A 25106-nucleotide genomic window follows, 5' to 3' on the forward strand; every position below is an offset into this window, starting at 1 on the left:
TGGTTTCAGTTTTGGAGGCAGCCTCCAGTGGCCATTTGAGGAACTGCAGTTCTTCTGCATTGGCTTCATTTGTTTAGCAAAACTACAAACTCTGAAATGTCCTTCAAAGTTGCTGCATGAAATGTTAGAGTAAAATTCCTAAGCAAAAATATTCAGGCAGTAACAACAATACATCTTAACTGACCATCCAGATGTATAGAGACCTACCAGAGAAAAGATAGAGATCCTCGGCTCCTTGTCTGCCTCCTCTTTCTCTCTCCTCATCTCCTCCAGATCCTCAGCTGGATCATACGCCCCCTTTAGACGAAGTAGACCTGCAACGAACCCAAGAACGAACCCAGAAAAATGACCCATCTGCAAAGAAATTTTTAAATCATGTACAAAAATATCAGCATCCCTAAAATTCATTAAGTATGCTTTCACTTTTTATCTTGTTTCTTAGGACTTTAGAGAAGAAAGGTGGATTATTTGACAATTTCCACACAAATGTCACATCTTAATTAGAGATACTGATGGCAGGGATTTTGCGACTTTTGGACAGAGCCAGGCTACCTGTGTTTCCAGTCTTTGTGCTAAGCTAAGCTAAGCTAAGCTAGCCAGTTGCTGTCTGAAGTTGTACATTTAGCAGGCAGGTATGAGAGTGATACTGATTTGTTCATCTAACTCTTTGCAAGAACTATATTTCCTAACATATTGAGAGTTTCAGTGTTGGCATAACACTGCAAGAGAGAGAAAACAAGGCTAAAACTGTGTGTATTTTGTGTATAATTCTTACTCAGTCGAGCCTGTTGCTTCTTGCCCAGTACGATGTAAAGGTACCGCGGGCTCTCAGGGCATACCAGCAGCAGAACGGATTGTAATACGGCCGGAGCTCCAGACAGACCAAGCAACAGGGGCCACATGGTGTCGTTTCCAAGCACAAAGTCCAAGCCTACTATCTGCATCCACACAAGTACACTTGAGTGTGTTGTCAAGCAAAGAAGATGCTGTGCATGTGTCAGTGAGTGTGGGTGTCGCTCACCTGGCTGATGAGGATGCCGATGACAGCACCCAGCTGGTGGATTGTTCCCAGAGCCCCTCTGTAATCCTTGGGTGCAATCTCGCCGATGTACATGGGTACTAGGCCAGAGGATAAACCTGAAAGATACATCAGGAGCTAAACAAACAGTCCAGAAATATGAGAATATATATGTGCATGCATGTATAAGGCAATGCTTTTCTTTCTTTTTTGTGATTTCCAGTGAAAATGTGTGAGTGAAGGTGCACTGAGCAACGTACCACAGTAAAAGCCCATAACAGCGCGGCCTGCAATGACCATGATGTGGGGCTTCCACATCTGGCAAAGACCCATCAGCAGACCAGCAGCTATAGCCAGAACATTGATCATTAACATCCCTTTTATCCTGCGAAACAGAAAGAGATAGAAATGTGGCAGAGCGAGACACAACGAAAGATGGAAATTGGAAAAAATGTAGGTTTTGTCACCCTCCCTATACTCCCTCCAGGTCTTCTTTTCCCACCAAACTTTCATTCTTGCACTCATGTCTTTATTATTTCATACTTTCTCTCTCACCTCCCTCTCAGGTCTGCCACAAATCCGACCAGGAAGGAGGACAGCATCCCACCAATGGAGAAGATTGCCACCGATAGTGACCAGTACATGACCACGGCAGGGTGATGTCCCGCCTCCTCCGCTTGTTCTGTGCTGTTTTCTGACAGGACGGCATCGTTTTCCGACCACACGCCCAAGGACCGGCCGTAATGCTTTTCAATGATCTATGACACAGACACACAGTCAGTTTAAATCAAAGCTATACAGAGGCTCAGTAGAAAGATGACCAACACTACGTTTGGTTTTGAATGGAGGAAGAAGATAAGCTTCATTAAGAAGGTTGAAATAAAAGCCGGAGTGAGTTTCTACTGACAGCAGAAAAAAATGTGACTGACACACTGAAATTCAGTTTGTACAACATATAAAAAGGAGTAATTTTCATGGTACAACCTGTTCTACTCTATGAATGTGTGCCCTGTACAGTTAGGCAATCATAGCAGGCAGTTGGGTGTTGCCTTCAATAACCTGGACTTTGCCACTGACCTCGTAAGCTTTGCCAAAAATTACCACATCGTACTAGAATAGAAAGAAACTCAGCACATCGGTGAAGAAAATAGGTCTCAGTGTCAACACATCTAAAGTTTAAGCGATGCATTGAGCCACTTCCAGCACCGGCTTTAATAAAACATGAGGAACTTGAGTGTGTTGCAGAACTTTGCAGTTGTCGGTGCGCTTTTCAACAAGGACAGCAGAGGAGCCAAAAACATGAAAGTTTGATTCCTCAAAGTCCAAGCAATACAGTCTTAAAACAAAGGTCTATATGAGAGAAACCTTAAGGTAATATTCCATAGAGGATGCCTAAGGAGGCTTTGTGGCATCTTTTGGCTCAGTAACGTTGGAATTACAAAGCAGAACCAAATGTGCACAGTGAATGACAGTGTGCCAATGTTACCAGCAGATTGCAGCAGAGAGACGTCAGCATGTCACACATTCTGACTCCTCTGTCACTCCGCAAGACATGTATTTGCTGGAAGAAGCATTCGAGGTGCCACAGACCAGAACATATCTGCTCGCTGAATTGCAAATTAAATTATTTTTGGATATCTATACAAGAGAACTTGGGAAAAAGAAATTGTGCAAAATGATTTTTCTAGACACTAAGAAAAGTTAAGTCTGTTTCTCTGGCTCTCAAAGTTTTATATTGTTTCCACTATAAACAACTAATGTTTTCTTATTTTTGGCTCCCCTGTTGCCATATTTTCACACTTTCTTTTGCAGAATTTTGCATGCACATATTATTATGCAAGTAAATTGGTCCGTGAGGGCACAAAAGCTGTGTTATAATAGATCCTACCTTCTGAGGTGCATTAATGACTCCAATACTGTAACCATACTGCAGGGAGCCCAGAGCTGCTGTGAACACAGCCACTGCCAGCGTACCCGTTAGCTGCTGCAGGAGGGAAAAGTGATCAATTTTAATAATGACCCACGCATGAACGCACGAACAAACACACATTTAAGTTGTACATGCACACAAGCAAGGACATGAGAGTCACACAGCTGTCCTCGCACAGTAGAAATAAAGTGCAACTGGAGATACAAACAAAAAAAAAACAGACTTTCTCAACACTATCAGTGGATTTCTTACTGCTTTGTGAACTATTTCTGTCACTTGTTAGATTACTTACATATGCAAGTGACAACAGCTACATAGAAACTCTTAGTTTATCAAACATCTGAAACAAATTGTTGAAGCAGACAGATTTTAATTCATTACAATCTCCGAAGCTAAATGGCAAGGCCAACACAGAGCACACAGATGAATGAAAAGCAGGTCATTCTCTCTGATCCAAGTGGGAACTCCAACGCTTTATATCTCAGTAATGTAGTGACCACACAAAGCACATCCGTCTGCTAATGTTGCCAACATGATCTAATATGAGGTGGCAGAATATGTATGAAATACATGTAAAGAAGGCATTTGCTGAAGAGTTATGTTACCTTTCCCGAGTCCATGATGAGTGCAGAGTGTCAGCCAAGAGTTTGGTAATGATCAATGGAGGCTGCATGCCTGATCACGCTGTGTCCACTCACTATCAACGGACGCGTGCACATAGATGCGCACACGCAGCCATACGGTGCTGATAAAGCTCTTACACAAAAATAAAGACATAGGCTATTATCCTTTATATATTAACACACATATATTACTCTTATTGCAGGAAAAGCAATAAAATGATGATATTAGAGAATTTATTTTGAAAAGCACTGATTTGAGCATCATATATGTGGTGCTTAATGCTGGTGCATTATGGTCAGTGATTAAGTACATATTGCAATTAATTATGAATTGCAAAAATTACTTCCAGATGGGATCACGCCACTCAAAGTTGCGTCTTTTTGATGGTAATAATGACATTCTCTGCCCACCTATCTCTCTGTCGCTGTTAATGATATACTTGAGGACAAAGTCTGAGGGTCGAGCTGATACAAACGCTTACAAAACCAAACAGAGTCTCTGACAAACACACAACTACCAGCAGCGTAATGCTAGTTTCATTTATTTCTCTCTTACAGCATCTCTTTTACAAAACAAATAAATCCCAAAACAGGACATTAGTAATGCTCTTTCAAAATAAAAGAAAACAGGAATTAAACAGAATAAAGAATACAGTGGTTTCATCTTTGAAAGGAGAGACCTCAGTGTAATGACCGTCAGCAGTTTTCCAATGGGAACAGTGAATTCCACGATGGACAAAGTAAAACACACAGTAATAATGCCCCATTCACGCTTGATCATTAATCACACACACACACACACACACACACACACACACGGGAAGACAGTGGTTTTCTTCAGCTCGGCTCTTTATTGCTAAAATGAGAGACCAGTGAACCTAACTTACAGCTGCACAGAAACAGCTACTGTATGGATGTGAAAACACAACAGAAAACATTTAATAATCTATCAACTGAATAAAATGGATTCGAAGGATTATTACATCCTGTAGGAGTTAGTCTATTTTCATGTATCACCTTACATTTGTTAACCATCCGCCAACATGCGGACATAACTGCAGTATGTAAGCGTAAACTCACTCCAGGAAAAGAGAGTAGAATAAAGGCAGTTTTTCAAGCTTTTGGTTGGAAAGAAAACAGCTTCAAAGATATCAGTTTGCATCAATTAGGCTAATGATGTCACAGTCCCAAACGTGTTATTTTAAATTGTCTATAAGTGATTGTCTTCTACGTGAGTTGCCTCGAGCTTGTTTTCAGGTTGACGGTGGTTTAAAAGTAAAAACCAAAGGCTTGAAAATCTGCCACTGTGCCTCTTCAGGAGCAGCTTTACTCCTCTCCGTGTTGTATATCAGTGGATCGTCTGAATACTGCAGTAGATTCACAAGAAATAAAACACTAAATCGCATCATGTTTTAAGCATGAACTAGTCCACCTTCAATAGAAAATTAAAGGTCCCATATTTAACTCCTTTCAAACAAGTTATTAAACGTCTTACACGTCCCCACAATATGCAATGTTGTGTTTCAGCTCAAAATACTGCACAGATGAACGGTTTTCAGTGTTTGTAACTTTAAATCCAAATGGGCAGCTGCTGCCCAGAGGAGGAGGAGGAGGAGCCAGTTGTGGGCGGTGCTTATCCCGCTGTGACATCACAACAGGCTGCACGACTGAATTAGCTGGTAAGAAATACACAAGGGGATTTTTTTTCCCTCTTATTTGTGGGTTTGCAGACAAACTGAGGACACATAATAATGCTTAAAACAATGACGAACTGGATTTTTGCATAATATGGCTCTTTAATACCAAATGCATTGATGTGCTGCTCGAAGTATTTGGAAGGAAATGGGCAAAGTTTTATCAGTTGCTCCTTTCAAAGAATAAATCAATTCTTAAATGTGTTAATGTACATCTCCGACAGAGGAGACAAATAACACCAGCAATGTGTTAAAGTTAGATAATAACACACACACACACACACACACACACACAAACCCAAAACAGAAACCCCTGTAATGTAACCGTATAGTCAAAAAGAAAATATTAGTTATAATGTGAGCAATAATCTTTTGGCCTCCATTTAAGTTTTGCTTACATCATGCTAGGCACTGTACAAACAGTTAGGAGCCAAAATCAGAAGAACCAACCAGGAAGAAGGAGCATGATTTGAAAAGGACACCACAGTTTTCAACAATGAGTGCTTTCACATGCACACAATATTTGGGATAGTAGCTCATATCCTGTTGAGGTCGTATCCAGGATAAGCTGTTTTTATGCATCTTATCTCCTGCAGCCACACGGCCGCGTCTGTGAATGGTCGACACACTACTTTGTTAAAGGAAACGGAAAAACGTACTCCAAAAATCAACCACTAATATTGCCTATTTGCACGGTGTTCACACACACCAACTCATAAACGTCATACTAAGAAGACAACATCGGAAATCTTGCATGTAAACACACTCAATGTTGCTTGAAGGTAAAAGTTCACGCACGAAGACGGAGTCACTCGACTCTTGCTGGACACGGATTTCAAACGTCCTACTTTGATTCAGACTTAATTTGAACGGGACTCATTTCGACATGGAGTCAAACACACACACACACACAACATACACTCCTGATTTCAGAGACACAGATGTGCTGTACATTTTCATCAAACCTCAAAGACTGACTGACTCCAAACTGTTCCACAGAGAAAGAAAAAGAACAGAAATGAACAGAATGACGCTCTCATTGTTCATTTTAATATTACAGTATATCTGATGCAGCACCTTCAGAGTTTAAAGAAGAAAGAGTGAAGAGAGGGGAGATCATGATAATGCTGTGTGAAGGGGGAGGAAAGAGGAAGAAAGGGATGGACCAGTGATTTAGTGATTTCATTTTTCTTTTTTTTAAAGGGACATCATCTTTGCATACTGCCACAGCAGAGCGTCCCGCTGCATCTCTATCGGGGGGAAATTGCGATCGAACGCCGCATCACAATTCAGTTTACTCAGAGACCCAAAAAAAAAGATGGCAAGGGGAGGAAGCGGAGGAGGAAGGGAGTGACAGAGGAGAAAGAAAATCAATCAGGCTGTCCGCTTTCATCGCCGCCATCCAGAGCAGATTTGTCATCTCTCAGCTCGCCCTCCCTCCCTGCACTGTCATATTCAGAAGCGTATTTAAATTTAGATGAAATTGTATTCGTCTGACGCTCCTCCGGCCTCTGAGGTGTAATTCCCTGCGAATGAGCCCACACGTGGTGGACAGGAAATGAGGAAAATGGAGGACATGGGTATCAAAGGACTGATAAAGTGATTTGATCTACCGGGAAGGAGGCATGGAGCAAAGGCTTTAAGAAAAGGGAAGACGGAAGGAGGCAGGTTTAAAGTGTATTTCTACAGCTGCTGAACACTCGAATGCACTGGTCCGTTTGGAGAGGAGACAGACAGAAGGACGACACAGAAGAGTTGCAGAGAAAGAGGGAAGAAGGGAATATTTGGAAAGTCAGTGGCACCAGTTTGCCAGTCAGTTGAGTAACGATGGCTTCTGCATGACCCGACTTTAATCTACGATAACTTGACTCTTCACTTAGGACTGGTCTTTGTTGTTTTTCTCTAAAATAACCTCTTTTTTTTTGTTTTCTCTACACCATATTAGTCTCTCCAGTGTTAAAAGAGTTCGTTTGCGGCCTCTCGGCTCAATCGGGTTGTGAGATGTGCGGTGGGCCAAGGTGGGTTGCCAGGTTGGCCGATGGGAGGAGGAGTGAGGCAGAGTGGACAGGAAGAGACATCACCAGTTCATCATAGAGTTTCTGTTGAGTGTCATGAAGAAAACTTGGCTGCTACCACCCGAACGCACGGATGCAAAGAATACCTGGAAAAGGAAACAAAAGAAAAAAAACACATTTTCAAACAAATACAAACAAATCCCAATAATTTCTCTTGTAAATGATGTGTCAAGTAAGTAAACAATAGTAATTACAGTGAGTAAATGTTATTTTTATTCATTTCAATTTATAATTTCTGCACTCACATCTGTGGGTTAATCATTTTGGAATACTTTTTGGTGTCTATTTTGGATTAATGCAATAACAATGCATGTCCAAGCTTTATCTAAACATCTTGGCAAATACCTTTTTTGGACATTTTATCTTAAAGCTAAATGTTGCTTCATTCAAATAATGTAGTTCGGTTATGTTGTTTAGAGTAAGATCTGTGCAATGTATATCAAACGTCTTGCTCAATCAGTGTTTTAACAGCTTGACTATACATCTGGCTGGACTGAAATTCCATAAATAACAACCGAGAGCTAATTCCACGGTGTGTATATACCTTATCGTTCCGCTCACACAGGAATTTGAGTCTCTGGGCTCTCTTGTGCATAAAGACTCCATCCAGGTGGCCCGTCTCCACAGAGCGGATCTCTATGGCTTTCTCACCCCAGCCCATAATCTGATTAGAATGGATATAGGCTGGAAAAGAGAAAACATAAGACCGGCATTAGCGACTGTGTAATACATGTTTACGTATCATTCGGCTCCTGCTGTCCTGAGGTGTAATTACACAAGCTCACAGATACAGGCTTTAGCAATATCAAGTTATGCAATGATGCAGCTGTATTTTTTTATTGGGTAATTGTTTCCTCTTTGTCCACACGGCGCAGAAGGTCAAAGGTTAAGGCTGGGAACTGAGCACCGCCCTTAAAAATTGACATAAATTTCTGATGCTTGCAGATACTCGATGTGGAAATTTAAGTTTATTAAATAGGTCTTTAGTAACCAAACTGTGGGTTCCATAATCCTGAGCATCAACATGAGAAGAATCTGTAAGTTTACAGGTGTAGTACCTCTGGCTGCCACACGAGGTCAGTAAAGCACAAGGAATTGACTATTTCATTTCGAAACCATAATCAAACTCATGCCTTTGCTGGTCTTTCTACATTTTGTTAGCTCCATCTGTCGTCCTCTGCTACTTACTTTGACTTTTATATTAATATCATCATTCATATCAAAATTTCCTTTCTTTCCTAAACTTTCACCCTTTCTACTTCTTCTTTCTTGGTCCCGCCAAGCAGCCCTGGAGGCCTTCACTGTGAAGGCTGATGTTATAAACGGGGGTTTTGAATGCAATTAAACCCTAAATGAACTCCCATAAGCACAGTTCTGAACGGACTCGATACACTTTCGATCAGTTGAAACACACACACATGCACGAGGACCGAACCGGGTATTATGATAGGCCGCCGGAAACCTCTTAACTACATGTTTGGCGATTTCATTTCTCTATGTTGATTTAACGACTGGATTAAATGACATTTTTACGACTTTATCGCGGATTAAAATGTGTTCAAATCGACAACAAATATACACATGTCGGTGGGACTTACCAACAGAGGTAGGCATCTCTCCCCACTGTAGCACCACGTCCTTGGTGATTCGACCATAGGTGTTGACGTAGACACCCTCGTCCTCATAGCACAGCAGCATCTCCATCCCGTCGGTCTTCGGCAGCACCACAATGGCGTGGGGCGTAACCTGGCTCTGGATCTAAATCAAATACACACACGCAAAACGTTTCAGAGGCTTTAATTAAATCTGTCACATTTAATCATAATCTACATTAGATTAAAATATTACAAGATTGAAGTTTAATGCAGCTGAATTTGCTCTTTGGCATTTTTTATTTTTATTTTTATTTTTTTCAGGGGTCGGCCTACATTCCATAATCCTCTAAAGAGCTGCCAAATATCAGGAGCGTCAGTGCATCAAAAGGTTTAAAGTTTGGCTTTCTGTTTGAGAAGCTTGTTCCATATAGTAAAAAGACAAACCAAAGCACTTTTTCTTAGACCTAAATGAACAAAAATAACATCAGAAGAGGCGGGAGAAAAGGAACACGGATACAGACATTGCTCGAATTTGCGTTCTGTGAGGCCAACCTCGTTATTTGTGCCGGCACGCTACCATGACTCAAGACAACAATTGAGGAACAAGACAGAAGTGAAAAACTAATCTTAGCCCACGAGAAACTGCACTTACACAAGAACTCAAGATAAAAAAATGGAATGTTTTCTCATTACTCTGAAAACTGAAGGTAAGTAATTGTAAAAGTCAATTGTTCAGCAGATTGTTTCATGTTGGTTGATGAAAATCAGGTGCACTTCTTGGATACTTGTCAGGCAGAATTACCGCCTTGCAATGTGTTCTAGGGAATTGCAATTTGGCTTAAAGTAATATGAGTTACTCCAAACTTCATGAAGTGGTTTCAACATGACTGAACACGTTTTATCGAGCCTTGTGATGTCTGCCGTGGGTAAGACCAATTTTTTTTCACACACTCACACACCAATTTCTGGCTAAGTTACAAGTTAATCTCTACACTAATGTACTGTACTGCACGTAAGACACATGTAGTGCTTCAGTGCGTCCACTATGAGGGGGGTTTACTACACATCTATTGATCTAGTCTAAAGGGTGGATGGCAGGATGTCACCTTCATCTGTTTGGCACACTGGAGGAGAGGATGGCAGGGCGGGAGAGAGAGAAGAAGAAGCATGGATGAAAGGTGGAAACAGTAGAAGACCTCAGTGATCAAGAATAATCATTCTGTGATGCACCACTTTATCAAGTTGAATGCTTCAGAAGCTCCCACGTGATTCCTTACTTAGTTAGTGTTTTTTTTTTTAATTTACTGAAATAGTGCCACTAAACCAAGAGTTTGGCTGAACTGCGTTTGAACTTGATCCGAGTATAAGTACACGATTAGTGACCACCGTGGGGACAAACTAATCTGCATGCAAACACCAAACTTGATTTGCATTCAAGCATGCAAGAGGAAAAACACTGACAGTCTACCTCGCTTCCATGAGTGATTGAGTGAGCAGAATTAATGAATACATGTCTGTGAATGGTGCCGTGGGGAACAGAACTATGCAAAAACAACATGTTGACTTCTTGGCAATAACGCTCTCTCTGGGCAACCTCTGTCGCAATAGGAAGCTACTACTTTATGCACTGTAATAAACGCAATTCAGCAGCAGTGCATCCAGTCTGTCTGCTTCACATGCTACAGAAGTCCAATGCACCATATTTAGCAAACTAAAATAAAAAACAAATCTGATAAAGAGGCAAAGCTGACATCAATCTTTTAATTGCATGACAGTAAATCAATCAAAGAGGTAATTTGTCAAGTAAAGTCATTGTATTCCTAGAAGCCAATTCTCCTGAGACAGCTATGAGTCACCGCTGACCTTGGCAACGGAGGAAATCAGCAGGCGATGTAGTGAAGGTATGAAGAAATACCAACAGCACTGTGCATTATGTGTAGGATTTCAGTGCAACTCATCAGAGCTTTCAATAAAACATGTTCATCAAAGATAAAATAAAAACACACACACAGACGTGTTAGAGCACAACAGAACCCTGCGCTTACATGTGAGGGGATGTAGATGTCGTACGGGTTGCCCGAGTCCACGTCGATGACATGGAAGCCCACGCTGGAGCCGTAGATGACCTTTAACCTCTGACCTTCCTCCACTGTCAGGTCAACCAGCTGGGGTCGATGCTGCAGCTCAGTGAATGACTGAAAACGTCAGAGGATGACAGACAGGCAGGCAGGACGTCGATTTAAGGAAACAGAGAGGGGAAAATCTTAAACTATCATTTTATACACAGGCATGCAATCTACATATTGATGCATCCAGTTTGTGAGCATTAATGTGTCGTGTGTGGGTGCTTGGTAGTTTTTTTTTGTACCTTAAAGGCCATGAACTTGTGGTAGGGTTTGGGAGCCCAGGCATAGATTTCCACAGAGTTCTTAAGAGCAATCACCAGGAACTTAATCCTCTCATATTTAACTGGAAACACGACAAAGACACAAACACTCAATTAAGCACGAATTACTCACTGTATCACTTGTGTATATAATGTGCTTTGGATTGTATTACCTACGTCATTTAATAAATAAACTGTATTTCACTGTGAAACTTATCAAAATGGTAATATATTACTTTTGGTTTCTCAGCAGAAAGACAAAATATATTTAGGTATCTGTTCCCCCTCTCCTTTGCTGCTGTAAATCTCCTGCAGTCAGACACTTTCTGGTCTATTTTATCTACAATACAATTCTAGTTTCATAAAAATGACAAAAAAAAAGGGTCCATATTTAGGACTGCGTAGTCATAGCCAGACCTATCTCCTCAGTGCCGTGTCAGCACTGGAGAATGGCTGCACCCATTATCATTCTGCTACAGTGGAAAAATGCCCTGGCTTTTTTTTTGTATTTCTTTGAAGGTCCCATATTGTGCCCGTTTCCACCAGATTAATTAAAGTCTAACATGGCCCCACAGTATGACTTTCAGTTTTTCAGCTCAAAATACTGCAAAGATTGTTCATTTCACCACGACTGTTTAACCCGTGGTTTTAGCCGTGGTCTAAATGAGCTGCTGCTGTTGTTCCCGCCTCCTTCAGGAAGAACACAATGTTTACCTTTGAGATGAATGACTATTGGTTAAGAGTTACACAGCACCTGGGTCGAGTTCTAACTTGCTAGTAAGGCAGGAAGGTTAACTAGTTGTCCTCATATCCCAACAGTTTCTACTTTACACCTTCAAGTTTATCACAAAACCCAACAAAAATGGATTTTCCCCATATGGGACCTTTAAACCAATCACAATAACTTTGGGCGATGCTAAGCCCAGGATGCAACAATGGTGCCCCTGCAAAATAATCATAGTGGTGGAACATCTGAGGCAAGCGCTGGTGAAATCACAAAATAAACCAAGCAGATTTGATTTAATAAACAATATTATTCTTTGTCATAACTTCAAAAGGGCAGGTTGCTAGCTGTGGTTTCCAACAACACAGTGGAAGAGGAGAAGGAGACTGTCCACAGTCTACATCCAGGGAGTCTGACTGAGGGCTGTACAGTAACTTCTTTATAAAGTAACAAAGGTAAAATGTTTTATTTTGAAATTGTACAGACCCACACTTCATGCCTACAGATTCTTTTGCTTCTTAGTGATAGCATAGCTGACCTACATGCAGCTCACCTGAACATAGACTACTATCCATTCTGTTGTCTCGTTTAAAATATTGACCTTTCATACAGAAACCTTCACATCAAAAATATTTTAGACAAATAGGACCAGATTCTTACCAACTTTATAATGCACACAGCCCTCCAGCTCTCCAACTGTAATCCAACCCTGCTTCTTCTCTACTTCCGGGTCATTGTGTAATATTCTGTTCCTCAGCCAGGACAAATAGTAGACCCGCAACTTATTCTTTTTCCCTGAGAGGGAAGAGACAAACACAGAAGGAGAAATTAGATCAAATTTTCTGCAATAAAGTGATAAATGGCCCAAAAAAAAAAAAGCACAATTTTGGCAGATTATCCGGCTACTGTGAGGAGATGAATAAAATATGTTTTAATACACATAAAATGTATTCTTATCTATTCTTGTACTTTTAACATTTCCTCTTCATTTTATGAGAGAATACAACATTAAACAAATAAGATACTGAAGGTACAAAACCAATTAATCTCTGGATAATAACGTACTTCAACTGAGCTGAGAACTGAAATGCTGCTGCAATCTGCATTCAGATATGAGCGCGCTCTGTGCATACCGTGTGAACATTGTACCTACCAGATATAGTAACTAGCACATTGAGGCCCTCCAACACATCCATCTGCAGGAAGCGCCGTCTGGTAATCAGGTTATAGACTTTACCTTGTCCACTTCGGTCAAGCAGCATTAGACCATTCTCTGTCCCTACCAGCAGGTTCACACCTAAACACCCACACACACACACACACACACACACACACAAGAGTCAGAGACACAGAAAGACAAACAACAAGGCAGAGATATAAGAGATATTTAAGAGAGAGGATTTGCTTGTGTAGTGGGAAGGATAAAGGATGTTTACCCCAGAGCGCGGCACACAGGATCTCAGAGTTGAAGCGCTTCTTGTATTTACGGATCTCTGGCGTGTCACTGTGAGGTCTGATGTTGGTGGGGTTGACGTTCACCACAGAGATCTTTCTGGCTTCGTTCAGTCGGGCCTGCTCCTGCCTCAGCAGCTCATTGGCAAACATGGCTGGGACAGCACAGAGGAAGACGGAGTGTTTTGACAACTGGCATGAAATTGGAAGTGCAAAACTAACACGAGTCATTTTAAAGACACAATTCAGTAACTAAATGATTTAAAAAAAAAAGTTTTCTGTTGAGAACATTGAAGTTAAGGCTGAAGACATGTCCACAACCCCACGCTATGCTCCTACCTGCTGCTGAATTCTCATTGTCGTCACTTGGGGAGGTTTGATAGACCCGTGGGTCAACAAATGGGGTGAATGACGCTTTGGACCCGCCCACACCGAACTATAAAACAACAAAACATTGTTCAGCAGGAGCCGTATATAGAGACACACACATGACTATCAGGAATGGCTGGTAATGTGCATATGTGACATGTCTGACCTCGGCCATGTCGCTCAGCTCCTGCAGCGCTGTGGTGGGCGTGGCTGACGGAGAGTTGCTCTGCTGCACCAGGTCAGGGAGGTTACCATGGTTACTGTGATTCCCGAACCCATTACTCTCACCGTGACCACCTCTCCTCCTTTCCTCCGCCTGCGAGACAGAAAAGTATGAGTCAGTAACGAGGGAACTTTACAGAAAAACAAGGAAAAAAGAAGAAAAAGTGGCAATGAGGAGGCAAAACTAGCTAGTTTCATAGCAGAATAGAAACTAAATTGCAAACATTCTCTCAGTTTTTATTCTTTTTTTTAGTCTAAATTCATGCAGCTTGTGTGTGTGTGCACGCTTGAGAGTGTACGTGTGTGTGCACATTTATCACCTCTCTCATCACCAGAGTACCGTCCTTGGAGCTATTATAGGCATCTCCCAGAGAGTCCTCTGTCAGCCCTCCATACGATTCACCGCTGCTCTGCACTGCTGGCCTGGAACACACACACAAGAGACACACACGCTCACAGATGGGATCATTTACAAAGTAATTCTGCTAAAACTATACCGACAAGCTACTGGCATGGTGCATATTCCAACACATGCATATCTCGATATAAACGGACACTGACGGGGCAGACTTGTAAAGTAAACAGAGTGAGAGAGTGAAGAAACAGAAACAGAGAACTTACATGATGCGGGGGATGTCGCTAACGGCGACGGTCCCATCGTGACCCACCGTCTCCCCATCCTCGTCGCTGCTCTCTGATTCTTCACTGGAGGACGAGTAGTCCGTCACCTTCATCGGGGCACAAAGAGTACAAACACAAATCAGCTTTTTTAGATTGATAAATGGCGAGAGACCCTCTGAGACAGGGGTGTCAAACTCTGGTCCTCGAGGGCCGCAATCCTGCATGTTTTAGATGTTCCCCTCTTCCAACACACCTGATTCAATTGATCAGCTCATCATCAAGCTCTGCAGAAGCCTGATAACGATCCTGATCATATGAATCAGGCGTGTTGGAAGAAGGAAACATCTGAAACATGCAGGATTGCGGCCCTCGAGGACCAGGATTCGACACCCCTGCTCTGAGAAACAAGACTGTGAAAGACGAGGTAGTTATTAGCATCAAAATTACCTCCGAAGCTCATTTAGAATTACTGGAATTAACAGGACCTTGTGGATGTTTGTGATCACTATAATGAGTCCTGATGTTGTTTGTATAGGCTCCACAACCCTAGTGAGGATTAAGTGGTGTATAGATAATGGATGGATGTTGTTTGTATTGTGCACATACACTTGCACACTTGGCAATAATGTGGGAAACACAATCTCCTTTTTTATACTTTTCTGCTGTTGGAAGAAGTAATGCACAAAAAGCAGATCATAATTTGCAATTAAGGCAAGGACGATGTAGACTGCTAGCTAGCAAGCATGAATGTCAAGGATGCAGGACCTAAGGAATAAAGAAATACTTTTGGATTAGGAAAGAAATGCACTGCAAACACATTTATCTGTGCTAATGGATTCACACAGTGTTGTGTCAATTAACAATAAATGAAAACTTTCACAAAAAATTTCTACAAGAATCTTTAAACTATGCTCCCACCTTATAAATTGTAAACAAATCGCCAAATACTGTCTTCAAGATTACATAAATTTGCTAAAAAGATATCTTAAAGTATACGATTCCTTTCTAATTAAGGTGCTCCATGAGAAAAATATCTACAATCTTAAGTGTTGCTGCAGTTTGCTGAAGCACCGTTCAGAGATCGCAACAGCAGACGGAGACTAATTAATTTTTATTGTTTAATAGTCGGGTAGAAGTGTGTGTTGTTGGTTTTATTTTTGCTTTTCTCTTTCCAAAGTGAATCACAATGAAAATAGATTTTTTTTTAGCTCGTCATTTCTGTGGGTCTGCATCTGGTATTTGTAGATTTAAAAGATAAAGTACATAGAGACGGGTAACAAATCAAAGGAAAAGTCAGCATGAAGAGTCTTTGTAAGGTGTCCAGCCACCACATGCTGCTACAACAGTTTCAGTGCACCTTGGCATTGGTTCTACAAGGCTCTGAAGCTCCACTGGAGGGATAAGCACCATTTTACCAAAAGATATTCCCTCTGTCAGCCTGACATCTGTCATAGATGTTTAATTGGATTAAGATCTGGTGACTGCAAAGACCATAGTATGTGATTCATATCATTTTCATACAGCCTTTAGCCCAGGGGTCTCGAACGCCGGTCCTCGAGGGTCGCAATCCTGCAAGTTTTAGATGTTTCCTTCTTCCAACACACCTGATTCAAATGATCAGCTCATCATCAAGCTCTGCAGAAGCCGGATAACGATCCTGATCATTTGAATCAGGTGTGTTGGAAGAAGGAAACATCTAAAACTTGCAGGATTGCGGCCCTCGAGGACCGCAGTTCGAGACCCCTGCTTTAGCCCTATAGGTGGAGGGTTTGTAAATGTGGAGGAGATCACTTGCATCAGGATAGAGATGTTTCATCATTGGATAGAGGTGATCAATCAGCACAACTGATTTGCAGTAATCCTTCCTCCTTACAGGGCTAGAAGACCCAAACATGCAGGTAAAATGCGCCCTCTAAGCAGAGCCACCGCCTCACTGTAGTAGTCAAGGATTTAGAATTTTTCCTTTCATTCGTCACCCATCTGTATATTTTTGCCATCGTTGTCAAAACTAAAAATCGTACCTTGACTGGAGGTCTGCTTCCCTCCTCGACCCTCAGTTCTCTGAGTTCTTTGGCCAACGCACTTAAGTCCTACAACAAGGCACAGAAGAGAAGAGGAGAAACACACAAAGTCATTTAGCTAATCGGTTCTGCATCGTCAGTCTGAGGATTGAGAGACCGAATCGCATACAAGGGCATAGGGGAGCAGAGGATCAAAGAATAGGACGAAACCATCAGTATCATGACAAGAGGACAACAGACGTGTTGTCACACAAACATCTGGGCCTGGAAAGTCTCAAGGAACAAGAGTGCTGAGTTGAGAGCACCGTTTCTTAGCTTCGCATTTAAAATGTGTGTTTTTTTTGGACGAGTGAGGAGTGATCGCAATCAGCACTTTTATTCACATACAAGCAAATATTACGCAGGTCATAGGAAGAGAGAAAGACAGATAATCAGGCTCCATGTACTACTGGTAGTGCAGAATGACTCTGCCCTCCTCCCCTGCTACCAATCACCCCCATGCCAACTGGCCCACGTTTCCTCCTCCTGTACCTCCCTCCCCATCACCCCGGCCGATGGATCAGACCAAATCATGCAGACGGGAGGGGGGTGGGGTGGGGGGTGGTGGTTGGGTGACCGTTGACACACGGTAGGCTTACCAGCTCCTCCTGACCAGTAACCATGACAACAAAGAAACAGGAAAAGAGATTCAGAGACTGTTCAGGTGCTTGGCAGTTACACACATCTGCACACTCGCGCTCACGCACACATGCACATCAAACCCGCACAAGCACGCGTCCACATACACTCTCTCAGGTATGTGTGTAGAAGCACACATGCACTGCCGTTGCCATTACGCCCTGATAGCTCAAGAGTTAGAAAAGGGGAAAAGTCATCTTCTTCCAACTAACTCCACCATGCTGGGGGGGTAAGAAGAGGGGCTCTGAAGACTGAGGCAAAAAGGAAAAACCAGGATATAAGAAAAGGGGACTCGATTGTCACTGACCTCATCTATGGCTTTCTTATAGCTCTGAAGAATGGAAGGAGAAAGAGAGAGAGAGAGCAGAGAGCAGAGAAAGAAAGACTGGGTGAATAGTAGGAAATAAAAAAAGAAGAGGAGGCCTGTAAAAGGTTCCCAGAGAGGAGATGGCTGCGACAGAAAGTGATCCTGTGTGACTCACTGCAGGTCTGCTGGGTCTGGCTGATTCACGACCCTCCTCCTGTTTGGGCTTTGCCTCCTGATTGGCTCCTGGAGGGGATCCTTCCTGCTTGGTTTGACCTATCGGCAAACAAAAATAGCTTTAAGCTATTCGTATAGAAGTTTGAATTTGTGCGATCTGGATGAAAACATACGGCGATCCATTCTATACTTCTTAAGCTATTTTGTATTTTTCTTATTCTGTCTGTCACATCGCTACAGTTTTGATTATCTGCTGCCAACATGATTGCGTTTAACATCTAACAGGAGTGAACAAACCGTATCCACATTTCCACCTCTCTCCGTGCCATGTGTTTGTCAGAGGGAGATCCATGCATATCTTAGATATCCCTCTGGCCGCTTGTTTGACACATCCCTCTACACCTCTCTCTATCTCCCTCTCTCATTTCCTCTCTTCTATCTCTCCGGAGGCTGAGAGTAACAGGGCACATCAGACAGGTTGATCAGAGCAGAACTGCGACTGACAACGTCCCGCTGATGGCCTCTGAAGCCACGCGAGCGTACGCCGACGTTTTGTCTGTCCGCATTTGCGCAAAATCACGCACACGCTCTGGTTTTTAACGGTTTACGCCCATGCATGTTTGCCAGTTTAGGTGTGTGCATGAGTCAACAGACTTTTAGGGTTTCTGTGTTTTTGTACCTCTCCTCTCGGCTGAGCCTCCCTGAGATGAAGGGGAGGAGGAAGATGACGAGTTGGAGGAGGTTCTCTGCAGCATGGCGTCCAGGGAGAGCTCCGAGCGCCGCAGGTCTGGGTTACTGAAACAGGATAACAAATGTTTTCATTGAGATGTGCTTTTTTAAAACTTTTTATTTATTATATTTTTATTTTAAATCCATCCATTATACGATCGCCATCAATATACATCAAACAATCCATGAAAGTGATGGTAGAACAAAGATAAACAACAACATATAAACAATGGTCACAAACACCCCAGCCTATTCATACGTCAGTAACATTCTTCTATCACTTACAAGTGCTTAAGCTTGTTTTGTATATCTCAACCACTTCTCCCAGCCTTTTACAAAGTCTTCTTCTTTCAGTTTCAGTTTAAAGGAAAGCTTCTCCATCTCAAGGATGTTTTCTATAATCGACAACCACTGTTTATGATTTGGTGCCTCAGCTTTTAGCCAGTTCTTAGTGATGGTTTTCTTTGCCGCCGCAATAAGAATCTTGACCAGGTATCGATCACCAACATGTACAGATCCTTCCAGATGTCCCAGGTATAACACAAGAAATGATCGGGGAACAACATAACCCAGTACTTTGCACAGAACTGAATGTATACGACGCCAGAAAGACTGGATTTACATACAATTCCAAAAGATGTGTGTGTGGTTTGTATTCATGTTATCACACAGTCTCCAACAGGGTTGTTGTATTTTCTTATGTTTACTTGTGATTTTAGGTGTTATAAAAAAAAACGAATTCGGTTCGTCCATGTGAATTCTCATTGCGATGTGCTTTTAATAATCTTTGGAAAAGGACTGCAAAAAAAAATGAATGTTGGAATTTCTGCAATCAATAGCTTCTGCTCAGCAGTTTCAAAATGTAAAATACCAGCATTTATTTCTTTTTGGAAGACAACTAAAAATAACACATGAGAACTATTACAGATTAATTTTTTTTTAAAGGAGAGATTATTCGGCCTTACCTGGCCCGTATGAGCTGGGAACCTGCACGAGGGCCCAGACCCACTCCTCCATTAGGGGAGTTCTTCCTAACCAGGGCTGGGGAGATGGAAGTGGTCCTCTGAGGGACCTGGACATGGACAAACACAAGATCAACACAACTGGTACAAGCTGATTTTTCACCTGAAACACAGTTAAAAGCTTTTTATTTTTACCAATACAAAAGCAAAGGCTGAAATGTTTTAGTGTGGGCGTGACACTTTAATACTATGAGCAGCTACTCGGTAATGCTGATTACCTCGAAGTGTTACCTGTCCTAGTTAACAATGCCAACAAAAGTGGAATTAAAACAAGGCCAGGGTGTGGCGAGTGAAACCTTTCCCTTGCCTTGTATCACATACAAGCTGATTAAACCTTTGCAAAAGTGGGTCATTTTTGTTTTACGCTCGTTTCAGCATAATTTCAATTTCCTCACTTGACTGAAGAGGTCAATACTCTCTGCAAAGTTGCACATTAGAGCTTCAATCAGATTTTAATTAAAACAAATGAGGAAAAAATAGACTTCATCAAATCAGCATTTAACACGACACTGCAGTGAGCAACACTAAGATACAGAGAAGTTCAGTCCAACACAGTAAAGAATGAATATAAAATGTTTGTGAAATACATCATCAGTGATTGGGTTCCCAACCTTGGGCGGGATGTCCTCCTCTCTCAGCCAGGCGGTTCTGTCCCGATCCCTGTCCCTCTCCCGCTCTCGGTCCCGCTCCTCCCTGCCGGCGATGCGCAGCGGGGGTCCTGGGGTGTCTGAGGTGGGGTCCGAGTTCTGGCGGGGCATCTCGGGCCGCGGGGAGCCCGCGCTGACGGCCTCGCTCAGAGCCGAGCCGGTCTGGTCCTGCAGAGACTGAGAGCCGGACATGGAGCCCGAGTGGGTCTTCACTGGAACCAGGTGAGCCATCTGTGGGAGGGAAGGGATGGAGAGAGAGGAAGAGAATGAGTGGGAAATGATGGAAGAAGGGATGAGAGGAGGGAAGGTAAGATGGAACAGTGCACGACAGAGTAGAGTTTGAAGAATGCAAAGAAAATATAAGCAATGTAAACAGAAATAGTGGGAGGTTGATGAAAAGGTGAAATTTGAGATACGCAGGGAACGAATGATGAAAGGCAAAGAAGGGAGATAAAAGAAAGAGACTGATTAGGAGATCTGCACTTTTAAAAGGACGAGAACAAGGAGCAAAGAGGTTTGTGATTACTTGTCAGGAAACACACCAAACATTCACACACACACACACACACACACCTGTGGTTCGATGGAGCGGTGGATGGGTGGGGTGCGGGCGGGCTGCATGCCCCCGCTGCTGAAGGACTCGGATCGGGGAGGGAGGGAGGGGTCGGAGATGCGGTTGGACACTTTGGGCTGCAGCGCCGGGGAGCTCTGTCTGTTCAGCTTAGATCGCTCCTCCACCTGAGACGGGTCACATTACCACCGTCACTCACAGCCAAGCACGCAGCACAACCAATCACCACGGTAACGCCGTCGACACCCCCCTCTTCCCCCATGCACCTCTAAAAGCCAACCGGACAATCTTAACATCTCTCAGCTCTGTGGGGGCGACAACCACAGTGTGGCACGTGGACGAAAAGAGATTCTAAGAGAGGCGTTTTCTTAAATGTGTGAGTTTCCCTTCATATCTGAACTTTAAAAAAAAAACATAATCAGGCAGCTGCTCTGAGCGATTAACTGGAAGTGTTGCTTTTCCTGTCGTAACCCGTTTTAGCACAGCTAAACCAAATCCAAACTTCCACAGCAGCCCTCATCAAATGAATATCTCAAATCTTAACTGGCACATGTGGATTTGGTTCATTGTTCACCACCATCTGCCTAATCTTCGTCTCCCCCCCTCCTCAATGTAACTGTTTGTGTATACGTCTCTCTAAGTCCCACATACAGCTGAGAAGTAAGAGTGTCTGGTGGCTGTAGACAAAGGTCAAGAATGATCCCTAATCTCCTTTAGCAGACATCACATTCAAACCAGAATAAAGGGAGTGAGTATGTGCAAAGGCAGTCTGTGCACATAAAAAAAAACAACATGTTTTGCTGTTTGTTAAGAGTCTCGGTATCTTTTTCAACTCAATTGTGCTCATGTGTATCGATGCAAATACACACTATACTTTATGTCTGTGCGAGGAAGGCTGAAAGCTGCTCTTGCCAGTGTAATCTGATTATCAGATTATCTTCTATGCAGTAAGAGAAGGCTCCAAGGAAAGCTCCCAACTGCCAAAATCACACTTTTCCAGTGTTCACAATCTACTGAATGATAGGTTAGGCATTGAGTCATGGCTCAGCAGGGCATAGTTTTGATAGCTGCCCCCCCCCCCCTCCAGGTAAATGTGCATGTGCAATGAGAACCATCCCCTTTGGAGGCTTTCTGTAATTCTACATGAGCTCATAATCTAGCAGGATTAGTCAAAGATTATGACCTGGGTCAAAGCAACTATGCCATACAGCGCCATTCCTCAAATCTGTGTTAGCAGACTGCGAGGAAGTCAACTATGATTTTGCAACTTCTACAGCGGCTAAAAAAGTTCTAAAATACTTTGTTAGCTGTTCGCACGAAAGGCAGCTACTGAGGAACAATGTGCTACTGGAAAAGGAACAATCGGTGATTTAGGAGAAGTGCTGCCGCGATCAATGCGGTCGAGTTTGACCTGTGGAGGCAGTGCGCGATCACAATTAGCACAAACATTGACTGACCTACAAGAAAGAGAGAGATCACTGTTAGTAGCCCCCTTTACAGAAGAAAAAGCTTTTGGGTAGTGCTGCTTAAATCCTAATTTTGTGCATTTCGGTTTTAACACCAGTTTACACCTTCGTTCTTCACTGTCAGGAATCTGCATTTACCATGGTAGTCCTGACTGAAAAGCTTTGTTACAAATAAAAAGCAAGGGTTTTTTATTTTCCCATTGCACTTCGACTGATGACGGCTGTTCCAAGTCTGAATCACAAGTCTGTCTGTTTCTGTTTGTGCAATTAGTACTTTAGAAAATACAACTGCTGCAGCTCTGATTAGTGGTACTACGGCTTGCTCTGTATTTTCTGATTACTGTCTGTTCTTTGTTGGCCACCCATCTCCCTGTTTACTACCCAAAAACTGTTTCTACTACGGGGGGAAAACAGAGTGAACAATGCTGCATCTACACAAAGAAAAAAAAAAGATGAAGAAGAACAGATGGATGACAGATCTTCAGGTTTGTTAGAAGGATCCCACCACCACTTGCACTTAGCCAGGACCCATCACCAAGGTGGGATATGATTGACTGGTTGACTGACCTAAAGGAAGCTGGAATGGGTGGGTTTTTTTCCCCCGATGCCATCAAACCCAATATGTCTAGGAGAAGGCTCACCAAGGTTGTGGGTTGATAAGGGTCACATGGGGGCTGGCAGGGTGGGGCATTGGTGCAGGGTTGTAGATCAAACTAAACTACATCTAAATCAGGGTGATATTAGACTGTCCCTGAACATCGGCATCTCTCCTCTGGATCCCAATCCCAGTACGGAATATTTTCAGTATATAAAACAAAACCATTCCAACCTTATAAAACAAGTAAGTAAATATGCAACTTCCAGTAAAACATGTACACTTTATAGGTATATACAAAATCTTTAATATACACTGTATTTATCTGCATACTTCTATCTTTGTAAGAACCTTAGAGGCCTTGGAGGTGAAGGGATTTCTCAAAAGTGACATGTTTGACTGTTATTTCTTTTTGACTTCATAAACTGTACACAACGTCACACCCCTGTACGATATCAAATAAATATTAAATGACACAAAATTGTACCACCTTACAGTATCTGCTAAACTTCTAAGTTGAACAGTTTGGATCTACTATATTATAAATACTCATTAGGAACTCAGTGCAACTTAAGTCATTTCAATCTTTATTTCTTTCAGTACTGCTTATATCCACCTTTACTTCTGTTGACAGTCTTAGTTTTCCTCAGAGTGCAGTCTGCAACTGTTGCACACATTTGTCGAGACATGCACCACTTTTTTTTAGAGAATATTTTCCAGCTACTCTTTCTTGGAGCGGTTGAGTTGCCCTGCCTATCTAATTCTGTTCATCTGGACTCAAGTCAGGCAACGTGCTTGGGCAGCTCACTGTGTTCACTGGTTTCTTTCTTGTGTGATTTTGGCACTGTGCATTGGGTGGTTATCATCTTGGTAAATTCCTCTTCTGCACGTCCCTCGAGCCTCGGGGTCATCTTATCAGCCAGGATTTTGAAACATCTGCAGGTACTCGTACCTTTTGTCATCACACTCCTACCTTCATGCTTCACTATCAGGAGTTTGCATTCACTGTGGCAGTCCTAGTGTTTTTTTTTGTCTGAATTAAGTCTGAATTACTTGGCTTTCTGTTTTTCAAAGCTAGATTGTGGTGCATTTTCCTCGGTGTCACTTCAGGCAGACAACCACTGCAGCTCTGATTACTGGTACTACGGCTTTGTATCTTCTGATTACTGCACCAAAGTTATTTTTGGCCATATTCCTGTATCTTTTTCTACCTTTGTTATGTCTAACAGTCGGATTTTTCAAATCCTCTGGCAATCCATTCCCATGTCCAGATGCAGCCAATAGCTTTTTTCCCCCCACGTTTACTGAGTTTATAATTAGGGGTCTGTTTTTTCAATGTAGTCTTTCTAAAGTATTTGGCATTATTTCATGAGAGGAAATACTACAGAGATAATGCAATTACAGAGAGGTGATATAATTTTGAATCATTTTACTTTGAAGCAATATTGCACAGGGGTGTACTCGTTTCTGTTGTATATTGTATGATTAATTAGACAATTGTTCATCATAACCTCCATATGGTTTCAACTAGTACTAAACAGCTGAGGTTGGGACTCGAATTTTAGTTGTGATGGCTAAGGTCCAGAAAACACACTATTTTAATCACAAATATAGAAGTACAAGTGTTCTTATATACATTTGCTTTGAAGAAGAGTCTAGGACTGTCCTCCAACAAGTGTGATGTTGATCAGGGTTTGGGATCCAAAGGGAGAGCCTCCTGGGGAGCAGCGAGGTGTAGTATCAGGTGAGATGAGGACAGGAAAGGAGTTCTGGTTGGGCAAGAGGAGGGTGGCTTGGACAGGTGGATAACGTATCATGGTTGCGTTGGGCCAAAAGTCATCAGGAGACATTAGAGGGGAGGTAATGCTGGACCCTGATCTTGAGGATGTGGGGGAGCATGAGGGTGTGATTTGTGGCGAAGTGGGGGACAAAAGACACGCTGATGGAGGTGAACTGACTGGAACGCGGCGTTCCAGGTGTTCAGAGGAGTGTCTGCTCTGTAGACTACCGAGGTTCTGTCTCAGTAAGCCTTCAGGGGCAGAAGCACTGAGGTCACACATCGAGGAGCTACCTCTAATTGCATTTTGCCCCAGTCTCTCCACTGATCTGACCCTACTAGAAGGAGGGAAAGGGAAGCAACTGCTGTCAGGGACTTGGAGAAAATTGCCACTGGTTGGGGCAGGTGAG

The 25106-nt window shown here is 42.5% G+C and overlaps 2 protein-coding genes across 3 annotated transcripts in view; both read right to left on the minus strand.

Moving 5' to 3' along the window:
* The window catches only part of slc2a2 (solute carrier family 2 member 2), an 8915-nt gene extending 5995 nt beyond the window's left edge, over positions 1 to 2920 (minus strand). Inside the window, exons 1-5 of the mRNA XM_008280092.1 lie at positions 2907 to 2920; positions 1279 to 1403; positions 1022 to 1137; positions 776 to 938; positions 208 to 314 (exon numbers count right to left, since the gene is read on the minus strand). Of these exons, the coding sequence (XP_008278314.1) occupies positions 208 to 314; positions 776 to 938; positions 1022 to 1137; positions 1279 to 1403; positions 2907 to 2920 (525 nt within the window). The remainder of the gene's footprint in view (positions 1 to 207; positions 315 to 775; positions 939 to 1021; positions 1138 to 1278; positions 1404 to 2906) is intronic.
* A 1177-nt stretch (positions 2921 to 4097) lies between these two features.
* Positions 4098 to 25106, minus strand: part of tnika (TRAF2 and NCK interacting kinase a) — a 72335-nt gene continuing 51326 nt past the window's right edge. For both annotated transcript variants that reach the window (XM_008280094.1, XM_008280095.1), the window contains 18 exons: positions 20861 to 21025; positions 20252 to 20518; positions 19584 to 19690; positions 18569 to 18684; positions 17891 to 17988; positions 16731 to 16799; positions 14710 to 14816; positions 14409 to 14511; positions 14033 to 14182; positions 13837 to 13933; positions 13482 to 13652; positions 13199 to 13342; positions 12706 to 12840; positions 11304 to 11404; positions 10981 to 11130; positions 8939 to 9098; positions 7885 to 8024; positions 4098 to 7426 (listed from right to left, as the gene is read on the minus strand). In XM_008280094.1, coding sequence (XP_008278316.1) covers positions 7343 to 7426; positions 7885 to 8024; positions 8939 to 9098; positions 10981 to 11130; positions 11304 to 11404; positions 12706 to 12840; positions 13199 to 13342; positions 13482 to 13652; positions 13837 to 13933; positions 14033 to 14182; positions 14409 to 14511; positions 14710 to 14816; positions 16731 to 16799; positions 17891 to 17988; positions 18569 to 18684; positions 19584 to 19690; positions 20252 to 20518; positions 20861 to 21025 — 2364 coding nt within the window. In that variant the 3' untranslated portion in view covers positions 4098 to 7342. The remainder of the gene's footprint in view (positions 7427 to 7884; positions 8025 to 8938; positions 9099 to 10980; positions 11131 to 11303; positions 11405 to 12705; positions 12841 to 13198; positions 13343 to 13481; positions 13653 to 13836; positions 13934 to 14032; positions 14183 to 14408; positions 14512 to 14709; positions 14817 to 16730; positions 16800 to 17890; positions 17989 to 18568; positions 18685 to 19583; positions 19691 to 20251; positions 20519 to 20860; positions 21026 to 25106) is intronic.

This window comes from Stegastes partitus, unplaced genomic scaffold, assembly GCF_000690725.1.
Source record: "Stegastes partitus isolate 25-593 unplaced genomic scaffold, Stegastes_partitus-1.0.2 Scaffold181, whole genome shotgun sequence".
In the NCBI taxonomy this organism is placed as follows: domain Eukaryota; kingdom Metazoa; phylum Chordata; class Actinopteri; family Pomacentridae; genus Stegastes; species Stegastes partitus.